The 21,249-nt window shown below is 48.8% G+C and overlaps 2 protein-coding genes across 4 annotated transcripts; one reads left to right on the top strand and one right to left on the bottom strand.

The window, feature by feature from the left end:
* Positions 1 to 1,012: 1,012 nt before the first annotated feature.
* Positions 1,013 to 14,852, bottom strand: RNF40 (ring finger protein 40). The gene is made up of 20 exons (XM_035135244.2): positions 14,747 to 14,852; positions 13,472 to 13,668; positions 11,649 to 11,816; positions 11,197 to 11,332; positions 10,866 to 11,102; positions 9,694 to 9,815; positions 9,403 to 9,549; positions 9,218 to 9,292; positions 8,980 to 9,099; positions 7,613 to 7,792; positions 6,939 to 7,074; positions 6,509 to 6,630; positions 5,397 to 5,905; positions 4,661 to 4,778; positions 3,711 to 3,860; positions 2,983 to 3,195; positions 2,749 to 2,874; positions 2,094 to 2,234; positions 1,789 to 1,890; positions 1,013 to 1,684 (listed from the first exon to the last, which is right to left on the bottom strand). Exons 2-20 carry the CDS (start codon positions 13,601 to 13,603, stop codon positions 1,508 to 1,510), a joined length of 3,111 nt encoding a protein of 1,036 aa, XP_034991135.2. The 5' UTR covers positions 13,604 to 13,668; positions 14,747 to 14,852; the 3' UTR covers positions 1,013 to 1,507.
* Positions 14,853 to 15,718: 866 nt separating this feature from the next.
* Positions 15,719 to 21,123, top strand: CFAP119 (cilia and flagella associated protein 119). Of its 3 annotated transcripts, none has more exons than XM_035135275.2 (9): positions 15,719 to 15,799; positions 16,917 to 16,948; positions 17,162 to 17,227; positions 17,715 to 17,884; positions 18,195 to 18,265; positions 18,419 to 18,535; positions 19,057 to 19,117; positions 19,924 to 20,001; positions 20,700 to 21,123. In XM_035135275.2, exons 1-9 carry the CDS (start codon positions 15,776 to 15,778, stop codon positions 20,870 to 20,872), a joined length of 792 nt encoding a protein of 263 aa, XP_034991166.1. In that variant the 5' UTR covers positions 15,719 to 15,775; the 3' UTR covers positions 20,873 to 21,123. The 3 variants fall into 3 exon arrangements, with proteins under 3 accessions (XP_034991166.1, XP_060137674.1, XP_060137673.1); XM_060281691.1 differs by having other exon boundaries at positions 15,729 to 15,755; XM_060281690.1 differs by lacking the exon at positions 15,719 to 15,799 and adding an exon at positions 15,859 to 16,077.
* The last annotated feature ends 126 nt before the right edge of the window (positions 21,124 to 21,249 follow it).

Here is a 21,249-nt window from a genome sequence, read left to right as displayed (position 1 = left end):
AGGGACCAGAAAGTTGAGGTATCTAAAAAGCAACAACACAGCTCTGAGCTGCTTTGTTTTTGGCTAACATGTAACTTCAGCAGAAACTGCTGGCTATCATCAGGGACCCAGCACTCGACTTTGTTTTAACCTCTTCTTGTTATATGAGGGGGCTGTGTGAGTTATACAAAAAAAGCAGCATAGAAATGCTATAAAATAAATACATACAAAGAATTCCTAAAGCCCTTCCATATTTGTACAATACATGTAGCTACATACAGAATTTGAGATGGATGCAAGCTTTCACTTTAAAAAGTTACTCTTCTGGCTGGCTTTTTCCAGTCTGCTAGTAAAAGCAACTGGTCCTTTTATCCTGCAGCTGAACTGGCCAAGTGAATTGCTAGGGAACAACCCATTGTTTCCCTGCACTGCTGATTCCTCTAGCCACTTGCCCTGTGCTTTCCGTCTTTGGTGACAATTCACCTTACCAGCTCTGAAATGTGTGCCATTTGCTCCTGAGCCATGTCTGCCCAGTCCTGGTTAGACCCAGATCCTATTTATTTCCCCCCTAATCTTCACAACACTTTCCACTCAGCTCTCCTTCCTTGAGTGTGAGTCTGTTACTGCACTGGTCTTCAAACTGCTGCATAAGGACCAGCTACTGGGTTGCAGCTTCATCTAAAGTGGGTCACAACAGCAGCACAACCACCATACAAATATTATTACTCCTCAGATGAAGGTTTGTGTTAAAAGTGAGTCTGAATATGGAAAGGTTAAAGTCTGCTGTGACCACGTTAACGTGCACAACCAGTCCACGGCATTCATGCATGATTCCTTGTGTATCTCTCTCCTCAAACCCTCCTCACCCCACAAAGCTAAGCTTTGCTCTGGTGGGGCTCAACACAACCTACAGGAATTCCCCATAGCAAAAGCCTTCCCCCACCCCCCACCCCCACCCCCAATCCTGCCCAGAACTCATTCCCAGAAGGCGGAACACAAGGTTCTAAGAACACAGGGATCTCGCAGGAGCAGATCATCTCCAACTTTTACTTCCAAAACACGGAAAACAATTATTAAAATAACTGAAGTGTAAGAATCCACCTCTCCAACAGAAAGCATTTGATCTGCATGACTGCTGCCTGCAGACAGTGGTTGTCATAAAAGTTTTCAAAATGGTAGAAGAAAAAGATCCAAAGGCAGTTTGGAGGGAGACCATTTGGGAAATGCCGAGAAGAGCAGCAGCAGCAGCAGCACAGAGGATTCCTCAGATCTAGGGAGGGGATCCAGTGATACAGACCCAGGAAGTATACAGGCAAGGGGAGAGAAGAGAAAGTAAACCACTGAAAAGGAAACTCTGCAAAATATTTTAAATGCTTGGGAAGGGGTCCATGGACCAGAGCCAGAAAACTGGTGTGGGGGAGGAATGAGTCTTATGCGGACCCGAGGCAGGTTTTTGCTAGGTAAGCCACAGGATCCAGGCACCGTCTGTGAAAGGGATCCCCTTGGGCGGGAAATTGGACCCAGGTGTTCAGCTGATATAGATGCGGTGGAAGTCATTGGCGCCAAAGGCCGCGTTGCACTTGGGGCACTTCCGCTGGCGGGTGTCGTAGCGTGTCTTGACACAGTCAAAACAGAAGACGTGGAAGCATTTGGTGAGGACAGCATCCTTCTTGCGGGTATTGCAGCAGGGGCAGGTCAGCTTGGCCTGGAGATACGGGACAGATAATTCGTGTAAGATCCTTGACTTAGCTCTCCCCGACAAGGCTTGCCCTGGGTTGCCAACCAAGCAACCTGCTCCTTTCTCCTCACCTTGTATTCCTTGATCTCCTCCTGCAAAATCTCATCTGCATCTGCGTACACCTCCACTTTGCGCTGTTTCTCTAGCTTGCGCCGCAAACGTGATATGTCCTCCTGAGGAAGTGATGCAAGTCAATGAATCCCAAAGGTGGTTAGCAAGATGGAAGGTAACACTGGCATACTGAGAAATATTTATCAGCAGCCTTGAGGGATAGTAACTTGCTTTTTAAAAATAATCTAACATTTTCAACCGAGAAGAGCAGTAGAGCAGCTGACACACTTGCAGAGTAGAACAAGTTACTCTTTTCTCCTAGTACCTGAGCTCTTTTGAGGTTGAAAGATTCCTTCTCCTTGGCTGCTCGGTTCTCGGCCATACAGGTCTGGATCTCCTTCAGCTTACACTGCACGTGCTCCAGCTGCACCTTCAAGTCCTCCGCCAGCTGGGCAGCCTCCACTGCCTGCCAGAAGAAAAGCAGCAAAAGCCACCACCTCAGAATCTCCCAACTTAAGGACCATCAGCCGCAAGCAGACCCAGCAAAGGCACCCCATTCCTGGGGCTGTGAAAACATAGCGCAATTGCACTGTGTGCACCCAAAAACTAGCAATGGGAAGAGACAACAGTAGCTTGGGAATCTCTGCTTCTAGTTTCTAGCCCCCTAAGGCCATGGAGACCAACTGAGAGGGGATGGGCTATGCCTGGGGAAACTTCATAAGCAGAGGGGCTGGGGAGAGAGACGGAACAGGATTTCCAGGTCTTGGGCATGAAATTGCCCCCAACCCCGATTACTGACAAGACCAGAATATGTAATCTAAAATATAGGCAGAATGTACCAAAGTTTCAAGACTGAAGAACCGAGCTTGTAAAAAGACTCACTGACCTAGAAAAGAATTTTGCTTTTGGGAGCACAAGTACCCACGGCCCTGACTGTCTCCCAATTCAGCCCATGGCTCCTCCCGGTTCCCTCTCCTCACCTTCCTCTTGTTGAGTTCCAGGGCCTGGCTGCGCAAAGTGAGCTCCTTCTCCACTGTGCCCAGATTCCCCTGCAGAACACGCTCCTTCTCCTCCAGCTTCTGCACCACCAACAGCTGGGTGTCCACCTAAGCACGGAAACCAAAGCCGCAGCCTTCAGCACATGGGGCAGGAGCCTCCCCTTGCCTCAGGCTCCACAACCCTGTGAGGAGGAAGGGGAACGGGCTCTGCCTTACCTGGGACTTGAGGGCCAGCACCTGCTCAGCCAACTCGTCCTTCTCCTCCCGCAGCAGCTTGTGGATCTGATTGGACTTGATGCGCTCCGACATCAGCTTGAAGTTGGCATCATCCTTCTCGCGCAGTTGCTGGTTCAGCCGCATGTTCTGCTCTTGCATGTCCTCAAAAGCCTGGCCCGTCACGTCCATTTCGGACAGGAGAGCCTCCTCCTCCTGCCCCAGCAGAGCAGACATAAGGAAGGGAACGAGATTGCTCAAGTTTTCCCTCCTTGCCCTTGCAGCTTCCCTTATTACTACACACACACACAAACACGGCTGGTAATTTTTTTTGGGGGGGGGCTGTCAATCCCCTGGTGGCATCAGGACATCAGGCGGTGGGTGGTCCCGCCCACCTGCCAAAGTTGCACTGCAGCTGTGTGGGGAAGTGGTGGCCAAGGAGCCTTGAATCCTTCACCCATCAGCAAGGAGAACTCAGGCACATACTGCTGCTCCCTGCAGAATGCAGGAATGAACCCCCTGCTAATCAGCTGACATGGCTGACAGGTGAAGGTGATTTTAAGGGAAAATGGCCTCACAGGCCAAACCCTGGTGAGCCAGTAAGCCAGAATCAACCCAACCCTGGTCTACAGATGGCTATAGATAGACTGAAACCACCATCAGGCCTATGGGAAGGCTTCCACCCTGCAGCACAACGTACACCTACACAGGATCCTCCCACAGCCAAATACCTGCTTGGTTGCAGCCAGCTTCTTCTGCAGGTGCTCAATTTGCTCCTCGGCCAATTTGATCTTGCGCAAGGCATCCTCGTCTGCCATTTTCTTGTTCTCTTTCTTCTCTTTCTCCTCCAACTCGCGGATCCTCACCCGCAGCTCCTCCACCTGCCAAGGGGACCGAATAAAAGGGAACAGGGGTGACTCCTTATCCCTAGTCCCTCAACACGGTGCTGCCAAATCCATCACGCAGCACTAAGGCAGGACAAGCCAAATTGCAAGCATCACAACGTTATTTGCCCTCATTTTAAAAGCACAACCAACCAACCAACCCCAAGCCCCATTTTGGGGAACTATGATAGCTACTGTCCAGACACATCATTCACATCAACTTGCCCAGAATTAGCATGCCAATATGCTATACCGTCACTCAGATGTCCACTATTGGGGGGCTTCTGGGTTATGTATTTTGTGTTTTGATACAGTGATCGTCAGATGAAGGACGGCATATAAAGTGAATAATAAAAACCCTAGAGAAGACTTTGACTCACTCATACTTAAGTGTGAACTTGCAGAAAGGGCCAATGGGACCTGCACCAAAGCTTGACAGTGCCTAATGCTCATGTTCAGAGTGCCAGCCAGCCATGCCCTTTCCCAGGGCACAACTTTCCAAAGCACCCAGCATTCTGCTCCTACCCAGCATGCCCTGTCCTTGCCGGGCTGTTTGGGGACAGAGGGACTACGTACTTTCCGAGAAACTTTGGGGTTCCCCCCTCGCCCAGCTTGCTGATATCTCCCAGCTCTGCATGGATAGCACCTCTTTAACTACAGAAAGATCCACACTTGAGAGAATTGAGATTGTGAGTAGCGCATTTGACCGAAGCAAAGAAGAGCTGGAATAAAAGAGGGGCAGAAGAAGTGCAATGTTCAGAAGGCAGCAGGCATCCGTGTGCAGATAAGCCTCTCACCTCTGCCTTGGTCTTCTTCTCAGCGGCCATGAGCTGCACTTTGTCCCGCTGCTCCTTGGGTGCCGACTTATACATGTCCAAGAGCAGCTTCATCTCCTTCTGACTCTCCTGAGCCTTCCTGGGGAACGAAACAGGATCATCGTGAGCAGGGGGAGGTAGAACCTTGCACCCCAGAGGTGCCAAGGTTTTCCCCAAACATCAACCATGGGGTGGCAAGCTTCTAAGACAGGGGTTATTGCTTTGAGACCTATGAGAAATTATGGGGTGTGCGAGGGGACGGTTCAAACTGTCTTACAATGAACCTCTCAGTTGGAGGGTAGCTATTTCAGCAAAATTATAGCATACAGGGATCTTTCTAACCTCCCCATGAGCCCAAACACCAGAGTGAGGGGGCCTACCACCAAGGCCTGCCTCCTGAAAACCTAAAATCTTGGCAAAGTGTTTTCTGGGTCTCCAGCTCTTCAGCTGCAATGTAGCCCTCCTGAGCCCGATCTCCCTCTCTGCTGGATGCAGAGGTTCAAGTTGCTTCCAGGAGCCAAAGCACAGGCAGAGATCCTCCAGGTCCACGGCCTTTTCTGAGGCCGTCGTGCCCTCCCCTACCCAGTGCCACACACACACACACACACACACACTCTGAAAACTCCTTTGCATTTGTCTAGCCTTCTCTCTGCGTGTGATTCCTCTACCCACTTCCCCACCCCCATTTTGAAATGGTGCCATCTTCCACCTCCCTCACTTGAGTTCAGTCCGCAGCTGCTTGAGCAGATCGGAATCCTTTTTCTTGGTGTCCTCAGAGCCTCCGCCACCCTTCTGCTTCTCCCGATCCCGTGAGGAAGAGGACGAGGAGGAAGACGAGGAGGAGGAGGCCTCTTTGTCCCGGTCCCGGGATCTCTCGCGATCCCCGCTCCGTTCCCCGCCACTGCGCCCCTTGGACCGCTCTGGCTCCTTGGCGCGGGGGGGCGGGGGTGGCTGTGGGGCGAGGGGGTGTGGGGCAGGCAGCTCCTCTTCCTCCTTTTTCACCCCCTCATGGATCCCGAGGGGCTGGGGGGCAGCAGCCTCCTCCTTGGGCTCCTTCTTCACTTGCACCTCCTTTGGCTCCTTCTTCACCTCAGTAAGCGCTGCTCCCTCTTCCTCTTTCATGGCGGCGGCCCCCGAGGGCCCCAGCAGCCCTGCGGGGTCCTCGGCCCCTGGCGTTGGGGGCGCTGCCATGGAGCTGGAGGTAAAGCCGCTTTGTTGCAGCCGAACCTGAGCAAAGAACAAATGGACATGAGCTGCAGGGGAAGGTGGCCATCACAGCACCTGGAATGACGGTGCTCTAAGAGGGGGCGACAAAAGGCCACTTGCAGTCCCCAGCATATGGGTCAGATGGGTAGCAAGGAGGAGGAGAAATACAAAGAGAGGGGGGCAGAGAGAAGGGCCTTCGCTAACTGGTAGAGCATCTATTTTGCACACAGGAACCCCCAGGTTCAATCCCCAGCATCTCCAGGTAGGGCTGGAAATGTTTCCTTTCTGAAAACAGGAAGGACAATACTGAGCAGGATGGATCAATGGATTGGGCTCAGGGTAAGGCAGGCATAGGCAAACTTGGCCCTTAAGATGTTTTGGGACTACAACTCCCATCATCCCTAGCTAACAGGACCAGTGGTCAGGGATGATGGGAACTGTAGTCTCAAAACATCTGGAGGGCCGAGTTTGCCTATGCCTGGGGTAAGGCATCGTCCTCCATTCCTACGAGAGAAGGAGTGCCCTGGCCACTTGGGGCTCTGGCACCATCTACTGCCAGCATGTAGCCCCCAAGAGATTCCTTGGAGGGTCATTCCCTGAAACCTCCCCCTCCTGCAGCCCCACCTTGTTGATCTCTGCCTGCACTTCCCGGAGCTTCCGCTTGTACCGCTGCACGTCACCCTTCAGCTGGTGGTTATGGTTCTGAAGGCTGCTGATGAGGTGGCGCATCTCTCGGTTAATGGGACCTCGGGTTCAAACGGAGGGAGGGGGGAAGAGAAGAGTGAGAATGAACCATTAGGTAGGTAGATGACTGCAAGAGGAGATAGACCTCTGCACAAGGCAGACCTTAGAGCAGGGTTTCCCAAACTGTTTTTGGACTAAAATTTCCATCATCCCTGACCACGGGCCCTACTAGTTAGGGATGATGTTCTTGTAGTCCAAGAGCAGCTGGATACCCAAGTTTTGAAAAACCTGCCTTAAGAGTACTGAAGGGAGAAAAATATTCATTTGGGGCCAAACCACGAATGCTCAATGGGAAGGAATGCAGCCTCACCTGCTTGCTCGTTGGCGGCCAGGTTCTGCTCAAATTCAATGCGCAGCATCTCGTATTCTTTGCGCACCTGGGCCAGGGTGTCCTCCAGCTGGATCACCTCCGTCCGCAACTTCTTCTGCAGGTTCAGCTCATCGCTCTGTTGCCGAGGAAGATGAGGAGGGGCAAATAATATCATCTGGGGGGGGGGGAGAACAGGGTGCAAGACCACTCTTCCTCCTTGGTAGCTTACGCAGTCTGACAAACAGTGGGGTCATAAGCTCTACCCACTGAAATGAGCCTAAATCAAGGGTGGCCACTGATTTCAATGGCTAATTTTGGATGCCACCCAGGGCTTCGTGAGGTTATGCTATCAGGGCCTGAAAGGAAGGCCACCAGCGGCCACTTGCCATGATGGCTATGTCTTCCTCCGCTGTCGGATGCCTCCGAGTGCCAGTTTCTTGGCATCGTGGGGAGAGAAGGGCTCTTGCATTCAGGTTCTGCTTGTGAGTTTCCCACAGGCATCTATCTGGTTGATCCAGCAGGGCCCTTGTGCTCTTCTATGAAACTGCACAACTGCTTTCCTTACCATTCTATCTAATGCTACAAAGCAAAGAGGTACAGGAAAGCACGCCCGTTGACTACCCTTTCAGGGGCAATCAGCCAATCATGCGCACACACATCACAGGCTCCCTCACCTCCATGTGCTCGATGTGGCGCAGGTGGCTGTTCTTGGTGGTGAGCAGAAGGGCCCGGGCCTCGTCCAGCTGTGTTTTCACCTGCAGGCTCTCGTTGTACAGCAGCGAGAACTGAGACTGCAGCACTTTGTACTCCAGCGTCTCTTTCACTGCCTCCTCGGGCAGGCTCCGCAGCGCCACCTGCAGGGGGAGGGCAGAGAACAGGTGCCTGGGTGAGGAGAGCCACAGGAGCTCTCCACATCAACTGGTCTTGATGGTTCTTTTAAAAGAAACATGACCCATCCTGCATGTTAAGTTTCATAGCAAGTGTACAAAATAACCAGCAGCAGCAGCAAATGGGTCAAAGCCTCAAGATACTCAGCCTGAGGTTTGTGCCTTTCTGCCTGATTGCTGAAATGCTTGGGATGCTGCATGCATGAGTGTAGGTAAAGGAGGCATCTGAAGTTGTTTGCACTGGTTTAGTTCTATTGCTAAATGTTGGGGGAGGGGGAGTCATGAGAACATAGGAATCTGTCAGAGCATTGGTTGATTTAGGGTTGGCACTTTTGATTGACAACGAACATTTCCAGCCTTAGCTGGAGATGCCAGGGATTGAACATGCAACCTTCTGAGCTATGGGCCTTCCCCAAAGTCAATCTGAAATTCTTTTGCCAGGAAGCAAAGAACACACAGGTCCTGCTTTCTGAACACAATGCATTCTCAGAAAATCATTCATTAGGCGAAGGTGCATATAACAAGTTGATGATTTTCATTCTTTCCTATGGGAACATTTCTAATTCATGCTTTCTCACTCCATGCTTTCTGCCTGAAACTGCTGCAGCCAAACAGCAAAAGCCAAACAAAGGAAAAATAGATTTGTCCAATCTCTCTTGCTCCCCGATTTGTCCAATTGCTCTCATTTCCTGCCATGGTTTCAGCCTGAAACGGCAGCTGCTGACCAGCAAAACACAAACAAGTAAAGAACTGGACAAACTCCAGCTGTTCCAAAATCTGAGTCAGCCGTTTGTGAATAATTCTTTGTGTTCAGATAAGTGAGATTTCGGATAACAAGTGTTCTGATAGCAGGACCTGCGTGTAATGGACTGAGGTGCCAAGAAGAATATGAAACACTGAAGTACTACAGCTACACAGATGGAGAGGGCCTGGAAATGCACAGAACCAGAGCTCTTCAGAGACACCGCCTCCCCGCATCACAAGGACTAGAAATGTAAATAATATCCCTCTCCACCCCACACCTGCAAAAGTGGCTCTAAAGAAGATTCTCCAGAACCATCATTCCTGGTCATACAGTACTAGCATATTTTCTGCCGACCACTAGAGGGCATTCTGCTTCCCTTCCCCAAATTCCACAGGAGGCTCTTCCTTACCTTGAGCTTCTCATTGGTCCTCACAGCCTGCTGCATTTCGTGTTGCAGTTTCTCCAGCTCTGCCATGCGGCTGTTGGCAAGCTCTTGGTGCTCCTCCAGCTCTGCGTTCAGCATCTCAAACTGCAAAAGCCCAGGCACAAAACTGAAGCAGGAAGATTCCGCAAAGGGAAGCACTTGGACCTGCAAGACTCGCATCCCAGCGCCACCCCCTTCCCCCGGTTGTTTTTCTCCTGCTTACCTTCTGCATGCTAAGTGTGATCTGCCCACCCTGGAACCCGCCGGAACTGCCTGATGCATAGTAGCCCGAGTTCAGCTGCCAAAGGAGTTAGAGAACAAAGTTCAGTGCCTTGTACGCTACAATGAACAATATTGGCCCATGGGCTTGGGAGGGGGAATAGGGGGCCCCGGAAGGTCTTTGCTTGCCTGTTCCAGGGCCTCAGCCAGGTGCTTGTTCAGCTTCTGCTCCCGCTTGCGCAGCTTCTCGATATCCCACTGCAGGTCCTCGATGGTCGTCTCCATCTCCAGCACTTTGGTCTCGGAGGAGGTCACCTTGTCTTGCAGTTCCGTGTACTAAGCGAGCCAGAGGAGGAAAAGATGCAGACATGCCAGGCTTCAGAACGATTCTCTCCCACAAAGCGGCGTTGGCTATGGGAAGCCCGCCCCCTGCCTGCCCGCCTGCCCCCGCCCTTTGCTGGCACCTGGCAAGGAACCTACCTCCAATGAGATCTTATGGTGCTTCTCTTGCAGCTGGGTGGTCAGGTCCTGTAAGTGCCGGTTCTCCCTCATCAGGTCCTTGTTGAGAGACTTCACTGCTTCTTCCAGTTGGTCAAACTCCACTGGGGAAAACAAGAGGCCTCTTGAGAACCCAGGGCGCCAAATGCTAGGCCCCCTCAGCAATTTCATCAGCTGGCTGCTACAGGCTATTTGCAAATTTGTGTTAAAACTTCTTACAATTCCTTCAATGCGCAGCCATGACAAGAACACAAAACACTGTGCTACTTCCAACACCTCCAATTCTCTCTCCTTGAGGGCATCAGAATTCTGGATCTCAACAATCTCCCTTTTCCATTAGTTTGAAAACTTATCTGGGTTCTCCATAAGTCGTATTTACCGCATGCAACATTCACACCTCCATTTCTAACAAACTTTTTCTATTATCTATTCCACATGAATTCCAAGTCGCATTAGGGCTTTTCGGAAATGCCCCCCTGCCCCCAACGTAAACTGAACGAAATCAAACAATACCAAATAGAACATTTATTGGTTTGCTTTGCCCTTAAAGCAAGAGAACTGTTTAGGTCAGCATCTCGGACACAGCTAGGAACCAAACCTTTTAATACCAGGCTTTTACCATGTCAACAGGTAATAATAATAATAATAATAATAATAATAATAATAATAATAATAATACCCTTGAAAATCAATAAAGCACAATTAATAATAATAATAATAGAAGCATTCATATCGGCATCAACAAAAGATCCCATGAGGTGACCCAACTGAACTCCAAAAGGACCTTTCCCCAAAAACACTGCCAAAGTAGACAGCTTTATCCATAACTGTTGCTTTTGCTTTGTTGCTTTTGCTAGCTCATTTCTATGGATTCTTTTTTATGTATTTTTGAAATTTTAATTAAAAATGTCATTTTAAAAAACAAACCTCCCTTTTCTAACTGATGCTTGGAGACAAAAGTTATGTAAATGATCCTGGGAATGCTGTCAAAATCTACCTCATAGGATTGTTGTGGGGATTAAATGATATAGGGCAGAACCGTGTAGAACACGTGGAGCTCCTTGGAGAAAAATGTGGGAAATAAATGTGATAATAATAATAATGCTTCGAAAGGTGCCTGCTCAGCCCAGCTCTGACATGGGGCCTGGCCTCACCCCGGGCGTGGATCTTCTGGCAGAGTTCCTCGGTGCGCCGGTGGATCTTGTCAGAGAACTCCACGATGCGGGAGACGGCGGCTTTGGAGAACTCCATGCTCTCCTGGAGCTGCAGCTCAATCTCTTCGCTGCTGCTGCTGGCCAAGGTAGCCAAGAAGGAGAGGGCTGACTCGTTCAGCACAAGCCCCGCTCCAGCTTTCCACGGGGCGGGGGGAGTAACGGGGGACAGGACTGCCTCTGTGGGGACCAGAAGAACAGCAATGGTTACTGGCTCTGAGGACGGGAGCTGCATCTCCTCCCAGCATCCTGTATCGGAGAGAGCTGGGCTCACCTCTCCTCTCCAGCCCCTCCTGCCCCAGGAGAGCGGCATCCAACTCGGCTCCCGTCATCTCCAACTTGGGCTCCTCGAGAGCCTGGCCGCATTCTCCGTCACATCGCCTCAGCAGCACTTGCACGGTCTCATCTAGCTGTAGAAATTGGGGGGGGGGAGAGACGGCTTGAGAAGGACACAGGGAGAGATAGGGGATGCCACAGGCAGGGCTGAGTCAATACCAAAACTATCCAGCCAGTTATCTCCATTTGGCTTGTGCTTGTCACAAGGAAGGTGACACAGGAGCAACATGACAAAATATCGCTCCCCAACCACTTAGAAACCCTGCTTAATACCCTGCTGGTTTCCTAACGCTTCCACCAGCTGCTGAACTGATCATCAACCTCATCTTGTCAACCTTAAGGACTATAAACTTAAGAAAAGGAAACGATTGGACAGGAAGGCGCCCTGACCTGCTTCCAGTAGCGGTTGACAATCAGGAGAGTGGCATCGTCGGTGGCCTGCCTCTTCTCCAGCTTTTCTATGCGCTCACGCAGCTCGTCCTCAAAGGCCTGCCGCTGCTCCAGGCGTTCGGCTAATTTCTTGTTCTTGAACTGGAGCACCTTGAGGTCCATCTCCTCCTGAAATAAAACAGCACATCAGAATGTAAATCACAGCATGATCCTCGGCCGTTTCCATCAACAACTCCAAGTTCTGATGGTATTTCTACTATATTAGATAGATACACACACATCAACAGCATCCTAAAAAAAATATGGTCCATCATCATTTACCCTAGTGTGGCACAGAACTACAACTAGAATGAATTCCGTCCCCCTCTCTTTTTTAAATTGACCAATAATTCCTTAAAGGGTGCAGATCAGTGGCAGAACACATGCTTTGTTTGCAAAAGTCTCAGATTTGAACCCCAACATCTCCATGGAGGGTGGCGAAGGACTCCTGGCTGAAAGCTGGTGCCAGACACTGCCAACAATACCAATCAACAAACAGTCTGAGTCAGTATAAGGTAGTTTTCTATTCTTTTAGTTAAAAGTAGATAAATGTATTGATGTATATACTCTACACCAGGCATCCCCAAACTTCGGCCCTCCAGATGTTTTGGACTACAATTCCCATCATCCCTGACCACTGGTCCTGTTAGCTAGGGATCATGGGAATTGTAGGCCAAAACATCTGGAGGGCCGCAGTTTGGGGATGCCTGCTCTACACTGACAGCAAATAGACAGTAAAAGTAAGTGTGAAGAGGATGTGGAAAGATGTTATAAAAGAGTCAATATGCCTATTAAAGAGTGAGAAGGAATTTGCTGGCACTGATAGGTAAACTTATGGCCTCGCTTTCTCAAGCCCCTGCCTATGATGTTACTTTTGCTCTCCCAATAAGGTTATTGCTTAGTTGGCCGACTGCAATTCTCCTTGATATGGTACTTAATTGCTACTCATGTGCAAAGCTAAGGTGAGGGAAGGCCCCTATATAAGCCTGAGTCATTTATAGGCCACAGCTCTACTTTGGGGAGTTCCCAGCAGGTGCTGCTGTTCTGATCAAGTAAACACTGCCTTTAAAATCACAACTGGTGTGGTTAAAAGACGGAAATCTACCACAGGGGCCCGTGCCCCTGTTGAAAAGGTTCCTGTCAGGAAATTAACCTGGAAGGTGCTGCTTAATATTTTCCTCTAAAAGTGATAGGGGAAGGTATTTCTAACTCCTAAATCTTAGCAACTAATTTTATGCCACCAGTCCTGCAGAGATATTTCAGATACCCAGCTACCAACATCCAGTTTCTAGGCAAAATTTTGGGCATAATTTTTTTCCTGGTCCCAACCTATATATTCTTTTTTGCAGAGTTGCCTATTTAAAAAGCCTGATCTGGAGCATACTTGCGCCCCAAACTCCCAATATTTATTTCCAGAAGGGTTTTTTATTTTATTTTTAAAAAATCAAAACAATTAATTGCCATATAGAAAGAGTTCTCTTCTCACAGTGTGCAACCAGATGCTCATAGGAAGCCAACAAGCAGGACCTGAGGGAAACACAACTGTCAAGCTCAGGTTCCCCAGCAGCTGGTATTCAGTGCAAGCTGCCTCTGACAGTTGAGGCAGAACACAGTCATAACTAGTGGCTGCTGACAGCCTTATCCTTCATGAATCTGTCCAACCCCCTTTCAAAGCTATCCAATTTGGCAGCCATCACGACACCTTTCAGAAGCGAATTTCAGACTTTGACCACCACCACCACCTGAGTACTTCTCCACCCTGCACTCAATCCCCTGGTCCTCACCGTGGAAGAGATGCCCCCCAGGCGGATGGGCTCAATCAGGGTAGTGGTAGTCTTCTCCTCCCTGTTGGATTTCTTCTCAGGGGGTCCAGAGCCCCCATCCCCAGCTGCCCGCTTGCTCGCAAGTCCCGACATGGTGACTCTGAGCAGCAGGTGAGAGCAGAGGAATCAGGCAGTCAGCCAAGGGGGCAGCGCTTCAGCTATAAAGGGAAAGGAAAAGAGAGAGGGTGAGTTGCAGTTGCCCGTAAGTAGACTAATGTGACATTAATCTTCCTATAGTCAAGACCAGGTACTGCTTCCCATATCTGGTCAGAGATGCAGAAAGAAGCAAAACACAGAGGGCAAAAGAGGTGTGTGGTAGGTAAGGAAATGCAGTGACATTATCAAGGGAATCATGGAATTTTTTATAAGAGGGCACAAAGGGGAATAAAAGTTGCAGATATGGCTGCTAACTCCCCCCCCAGTGTGCACTTTAAAAGTTATACACCAGGCCAAAAACCAACAGGTGTCCCCTGGCACAGAGACAGTTAACGCGCAAGAGGCACCTGCTGAACCACTGATGTCTATCTTGGTGCTGTACCAAGAGCCCAATCTCTGCTGGGCGGAGAGGTGTTGACAAGCAGATAAAAAGAAAGCATAGGCTTGGAGAAGAGGTAAGACTTAGCCAAAGAGAGAGAGAGGATGCCAACTACACTATGGAAAAATATTCTTAAATTGAGAGTTAACAAACCAAAATAAAGAGTGAAATAAGGAGGGGGAGCTGCGGGGGGGGGGAGTAAAAATGGGAAGGAGGCAAACACTTCACGCTCTATTTTTAAAGACGCACTGAAGCCTCCCCCCCTTTCGCCCCAGCTTTGCTACTTCCCTCTGACATGTTTTTCAGGTGCGAGGGTGGGGGTCCCGTTTTCCTCAACCAGACGCTGCGGGACTCCGACTCCCCTCAGACCCTCAGTCTTGGGGAGACACTGGGGGTCGCAGTTCCAGAGTCCCAAGAGCCTCTGCAGAGCCAGAGGTTCCCCACCCGACCCCCGACCCCGCCAGGACCCCCTCACAGCAATTCAAGGGAAGGATGAGGCCACCTTTAAAAGGGCAGCATCGGAATACCCGGCAAGGCGGGCGAGACTTGCTCCGGGGAAAGTTCAGTTAGGAACAATCCACACAGGCAAGGGGGGGACCTCAATAAGGCCGGGGGGCGGGGAGAGCGGGGCGGGGGGGGCACGTGCAGGGAGCGTGCTGCAAGGGGGGGTCTGGTGTCGAGGGGGGTCTCCTCTCACTCACCTGCCTGAGCGCCCCTCTCCCCCCCGGCTGCGGCTGCCTCGTCCTTCTCCCCCCGCCCCCCATGCGTTACTCCGGCCGAGAAACGCCAGCGCGCCTACTGCGCATGCTCTCGCGCAACCATTCTCAAGGCCCAACCTTCGCCCACGACGGAAGCCAGAACCTCTTTGCCGAGTGCGCATGCGCAAATCCAACCTCAAGCTATTGGGCAAAGCGCGAACCAGGGCTGCGTTGCTTAACCTCCTCGAGACGCCTTAACGGAAGCGCGATCTGTGATTGGCTCTTTCTTTATCGTAGACTTCCCAAAATTAGAGTGATTCAAGACCCTTGAATTGGAGATTTCGATCCTACACGTAAACTAAAAATACAAATTTTAACCCAGTAAGATTCTACTTGGCGCCCAACACTGAGGTCCATAGAGGAATAAAAGCGCTTTTCTATCTCTACGAACAAAATTCACATATATCTGATGAAGTGTGCATGCACACGAAAGCTCATACCAAAATAAAAACTTAGTTGGTCTTTAAGGTGATACTGAAGGAATGTTTTTATTTTGTTTCGACTCAGACCAACAGGGCTACCTACCTGTAACTAAAATTCACATATGTTAATGTTGTTGTTGTTTAGTCGTTTAGTCTTGTCCGACTCTTCGTGACCCCATGGACCAGAGCACGCCAGGCACTCCTGTCTTCCACTGCCTCCCGCAGTTTGGTCAAACTCATGTTGGTAGCTTGACCAAACTGCAGTGGAAGACAGGAGTGCCTGGCGTGCTCTGGTCCATGAGTTCACGAAGAGTCGGGGATCACTATGTTAATATGTCGCTCTATTTATTCTATCTCTACTGGTACTTCCCCCCCCCCAATCGCCGGAACACTTCAAAGAGAACCTCTACAATTGGCGAAGCGCATCGCTCTCAAGTATTCCTCGTTCTTATTGGACGAATTTCGAGGGAATTCCAATTGGCTGAAGCAGGGATTGCTATGGCAACGCGTGATTCCCCCAACCTTCTACGGTACACTCCGACAACCAGAGATGGGGTTGGAGGGCTTCCAGCAGGTGAAAGGGGAGGGGGAAATTCAATAATATTCACGTGCAGCTCAATATCTTCCACTTTTACTTCGGACATATTGCTGGGGAAAGGATGGGGGCGCACGGCGCTGCCAGCAGCAACACGAGGCAGAAACTCAACTGGGACAGCTTTTGGCGCAGTAGAAATGGTGATAGGAAACGCTTCACCTGCCAAGTGCCTGTCTGTCGTGCAGCTGTTGAAATCACAGGGGTGTTTGTCAGGATTGGGAAGCAATCCTAATACCAAAAATTGTCAACGTTTCATAGTAAATAATAGTTATCTAGCAGTGGTAAGAATGATAATCCATGCGGAAGTATAAATTGTGAAGATAAAATTAATAAAAAATAATGGTATTAGAATAAAGTGCTGGGCCTAGGAGACTGGGTTCAAAGTAACTAAGCAGGTAACCTTATGCAAGGCTCTCCTCGCAGAGTAGTTGTGAGGGTAAAATGAGCGTAAAACCCCATGCAATACCTACCCCAAGCATTGTAGAAGGTGGGTGGAATGCATGCACGTGTGAAAAACTGCAACTAAAATACATAATTCAGCTGAAATGCAGAGGCACAGAACTGCACGGTGTGGGTTTCTTAGGAGGAGTCCGTTTTCTCCTATCAGTCAGAGAAACTTGGACTATCTGCCATCTGTCTTCACATTTTGCATAAACCACCAACATAAATGAAAATCAATTACAGTAAATAAAAACATTCTGTTTGAAGAAAAAAAAATATTATTTGAAATTGCAGCAATGTGGCTTTCAGCTTTAAATTGTGTAACAAACACTAATTCAAAGCACGCTCCAGCTAATTAGAATTTCTTCCCATTGTGGCAAGATAATCTGCCACCAAATCTCATTGAAATAACTAGTAGTGATAGCAGTAGTAGCAATAAAACATGTCTCTCCTGTATCAGTCACTACAGCCACAGCAGGCACTGTAACTCTCCAATGACTTGACTTTACCTCCAAATGCACATTCTTCTATTGTCTCTTGAAACAGGCAGATGCCAACAATAGTAGTATACAATGTGGTCATATAACTCTGTATGAAAAAATATTTGTAAATTGATCCCTAACACTCCTACTCAAAAATTATTTCTGTCTTTCAGCCTCGGCCTCATAAGGCAAAGATATGCATGTGGTGAGTAACTGTTCCTGTGTATTAATTTAGAAGAAGCATTAATTGCCACATCCCACCCCAGAATCAGCTGCATTTTGGTGCATGGCCTGAAGATCCTTGAATTTTGGCATTGCTGCATGTTTGATGCACATTATTCCTAAGGCTGCTTGTGTACATTAAGAACATGTAGCTGTTTTTCAGGTTACTTGCTTTCCCTTGTTCTTCCTGTTCCAGGAAATATCTAGATGTTCACTCCATGGATCTCATCAACAAGGCTGCAACCACTGATGAACTGAAGAGGTGATGAGACTTTAAGACTAAGAAACATCTCCCAATTAGCCATGTCAGTCTCTTACCAAAACAAACATCTAAGTAAGAATTACTGCTGAACAAACACATAGAGAATCGGGCTGCATTCAGGATGTTCCAGATAAAGGAACACATCCTAAATGCAGAGTGACAGAGGGTAAAGTCCTCTAAATTTTAAACAACCAGCATTGGCTACTATAAGTACATATTTAAACAGACACTGTTTAAAGAGGTTACCAAGAATAGGTGGCTGGATATATCCAAGTCTGAAGAATCAAACTGGCAGTGAAATTTAAAAAAACCTGATCTACTCCTCCACTGTTCTCAGGTGCAGAATCATCTTATTGCGGTTAGCTGTGCAAAATAAAGGCAGACTCCTACCAGTTAAAGGAAATAGTGATGATGGAAGAATTTTGTCATTCTCCCATCAAACAGGATGTCTATAATCCTACCTCCCTATTTCCCTTCTTCTCTGCAGCCTCCTCTCCAGACTCTTGGATTTGCAAGATTTCGAATCAAACCCACGCTCCACTATCTTATTGGATCTGTACTTCTACACCATCCAGTTCTGCCGGGAGCAGGGCTTCAACCGGGAACAGACCTCAGCCTTCTTCTCAATTGTGAAGGATGTACACGAGGCCTGTGTAGGTAAGCAAATGGATGTCAGATGAGAGGAGGGAGTTGTGTGAATGGAAAAGAAGAATGAGGAGAAAGTGGGGAAAGGACCGCAGAAGCCTCATTGGGAGCAGCTTGCCATTATAAAGGGTAGGATACTGCCTTAAGTACACAGTAGGTTATTGTGGATGCCTGCTAGTGCTATAGTGATACTGCCTTATCATAATGCAAAGAGGGGAGAGTAACACCCAGAGCCAGTCCTGTTGGCTGCTGTTGGGGAACTGGACTGTAGAAAAAAGGCCTGAGAAGAAGAACATGATGCTTCTACCTTCTTCTCCTGTAGAAACACCACTGCCCAATGTGGAGGAATGCTACAGCTACTTCTCTGAACTTGTTTTTTGCCACTCCATTCGGGTGAGTGTGTCCAGACAGGGCAAAAATGATAACATAACCCAGGTGTCATCCCTCCCCAATATTCCTCTTGGAATATTGCGTATGTGGAAGAGAATGGCACCCACCCACCCACTCACACACACAATCTCACCTATTTTTTCCACACTTCTTTAGAGGCCCCCCTTCAGCATTGATCTCTTCAATCAGAACCAGCTGGTGCGCCTAACAGACTACATGATCAACACCTACTTCCGCCACTACAAACTTTACAAATATGTTTTCACTCCACAGGTAAAAATTAGTCTCTCTCTTTATGCCAGGTTTTGGGTGGATGGGAAGGAGCTCTCATGTCACCTTCCCATGTCATGGGAGGAAAGGGTTTGCAGGATCCTGGATGATTTATGTGTAGCACGAGGGATTAAACATGGACTCTGATGCTCCCGTGGATTTCGGGGTGGGATCCAACATTGCCACTCAGCTTCCATCAGTGGAACAGGAGAGGAAGCTATTCCAAAGGAGCAGCACAAGAGCTTCTGCCCTGGAGGATCCCCCAACCCTCTGGAGAAGGTATAGTGGGAGAAAATTGCTGAAGTTTGCTTCCTTCCTATTCCACTGACAGAAGTCTTACCATCAAGCTGAGCAACACTGCTGGATACAGCCCTTTGTTTTTAAGAGCAAGGTACTTGCCTTTGTGGATGCAATGAAAAGCATCAAAATGTGACCAGAAACAAGCCAGCCAGTGAAATTAGTGGATCACTCATCAGCAGCCACATGCTCACACATACCGGTCCCAAATCCTCTCTCTTCCCTAGGTGCGATTGGACATATCATTCACTTACATTGGGATGCCTGAACCAGAGTTCAAATTTGAAGGTAAGTGTGGGCAGGCCCAGATCCCCCTCCCTCTGAGCACAACAGTGTAAGCCAGCTGTCATTCACCTATCTTGACAAGGATGTTAAAGGGGTGAAAAATAAATTGACCAGTCCTTCTAAATGAGGACATCTCCCAGAATAGAACAAGGGGAAGACAGAAGCTACGTATAAATCTGTGGCAGAAGGTGGCTTTAAAGCAAGCATAGGCAAACTTGGCCCTCCAGATGCTTTGGGACTACAGTTCCCATCATCCCTGACCACTGGTCCTGTTAGCTAGGGATCATGGGAGTTGTAGTCCCAAAACATCTGGAGGGCCAAGTTTGCCTATGCCTGCTTTAAAGTAACACACAGACCTAGTTATATAGGAAGCCATCTAAAAAATATGTGTTTGTTATAGGAAGGCATATTCTGCCAGATTAAATTGTCAGTTATTCTGACTGGGGATCTCAGGCAAAGCTACATCTTGCCCAGCTCTATGATCTTGAGAGCCTTTTAACTGGAAATTACAAAGGATGGAACCTGGATTATGTTCTGTGTGAATAGCACATGTTTCACCCCTGAGAGATGAGTCTTCCCTCTTTGGGGCCATGGTGCTCTTGCTTTGAATCAGTACTTGGTCCTCAAATGCTAAAATGTCACAATAGCTATCACCACCCCGTGTCTTGCATCAGGTTGAAGTTTTTACAACTACCAAGAGGGTCCTGAAGGCCCAAGAGAGTCTGTAGGAAAGGATACAATATCAAGAGTTGTTGCCCCCAATCCTACCCTTTCCCCCAAAGCGTCTTTAACATCTCTTTCTTCTACAGAAGTAGCAGCTGAGGAATCAGAGGCAGCTTTGTCACCTCTGCAGGAGGATGTGGACGAGACAGCTATTGCTGAAGAAAGTAAGAGGGGGTGGCTCAGTGGCTGGGGCTAGTGTGTAGTGTCCAGGGTGAGCTAAAAAGTCCCCCATCTTAGTCATGAGGTCTTGGGTGAACCTCCCTCACTCCCTCTCTCTCTGCCCTTGGCTCCTCGTCTGCAATCTGCGGGTAGTAATATTGCCCTACCTTACAGGCTTCTTGTAAAAATCTACTGAGATTATGACCTTGCCTATGCATTGCACTAAGCCAAACCGTGGTGTAGAGTAAACACGCGGTTCACAGGGAGGAGCTTGCAGCCAGTTTGCTCCTCCCCTGCCATGTTTTTGTTGCCACACCACACTGAACTAAGCCAGTTTGGAGTGGCATGGCATCCAAAACCAGGCTTGTGGTTGAGCTCTTGTCAGGCTATCCACAAGCTTTAACCCCGAACAAACTCATGGTTTGTCTGAAAAGAGCTTAACCAGAAACCTGGGTTTAGACAGCATGCTAAGCCAGACATTGGGTTTAGCTCAGCACAGTATTGAAAGAGGCTGAGGCAGAGCAATGCAGGCCAGGCCAGTATGCTGTAAGTGCTTCAAATGCTGCAAAAGTGCTATTTAAACGGTAAGTAGTGTATTCTTTTTTGGCCGGGGGGGGCACTCCTGAACCTTAGCCTAGAGGCGAGTGCTCTCTCTCATTTATTCTGCCTCCCACTCATTTATTCTGCCTCCCACTCCTCCTAGGTCCCACCGCTGTGCTGCGAGAGTACATTGCAAACCAGCTCACCCAGGAGCTGACCATGCTGCGCCTTTCAGTAGATCAGCGCTTGAAGGCAACGGAGGACCAGTTTAATGCCAAGCTGCTCCAGCTGGAGAAGGGCCCAGGCAAGGGGGGTGCCAAGGGCAAGAAAAAATAAGCAGGTTGGGAGGCGAGAGAAATAACTTTATAGATTAGAATGTTGAGAGGTTATCAGGGCCCACCCATAAAGTATCTCATGCCTCAGAAATTGTGGAAATAATAGTTAAAAGAGGGGTGGTAGACAGACCACACTTTTAAATGCCTTTTAGAAACCTGTTTTTCAGAAACTTTCTACAGTATACTGCTTAGGAACTGGAAGGTTCCATGTGGCTGTGATGTTAAGACATTAAAGAGCTTTCCTAATAATCAGTACCACTGTTGCACATCTTCTGTGTGTAGGATCCAGGCAGTCTCTCCTCCTCTTTCTCAGCCTGCTGCATTCCCCATCAGAAGCACTCCAACCATTGTATAGAGTAGGTCTCCTCACACCCTACT

This window comes from Zootoca vivipara, chromosome 13 (genome assembly GCF_963506605.1).
Source record: "Zootoca vivipara chromosome 13, rZooViv1.1, whole genome shotgun sequence".
Taxonomy (NCBI): Eukaryota; Metazoa; Chordata; class Lepidosauria; order Squamata; family Lacertidae; genus Zootoca; species Zootoca vivipara.
This window is presented reverse-complemented; position numbering and strand designations above follow the sequence as displayed.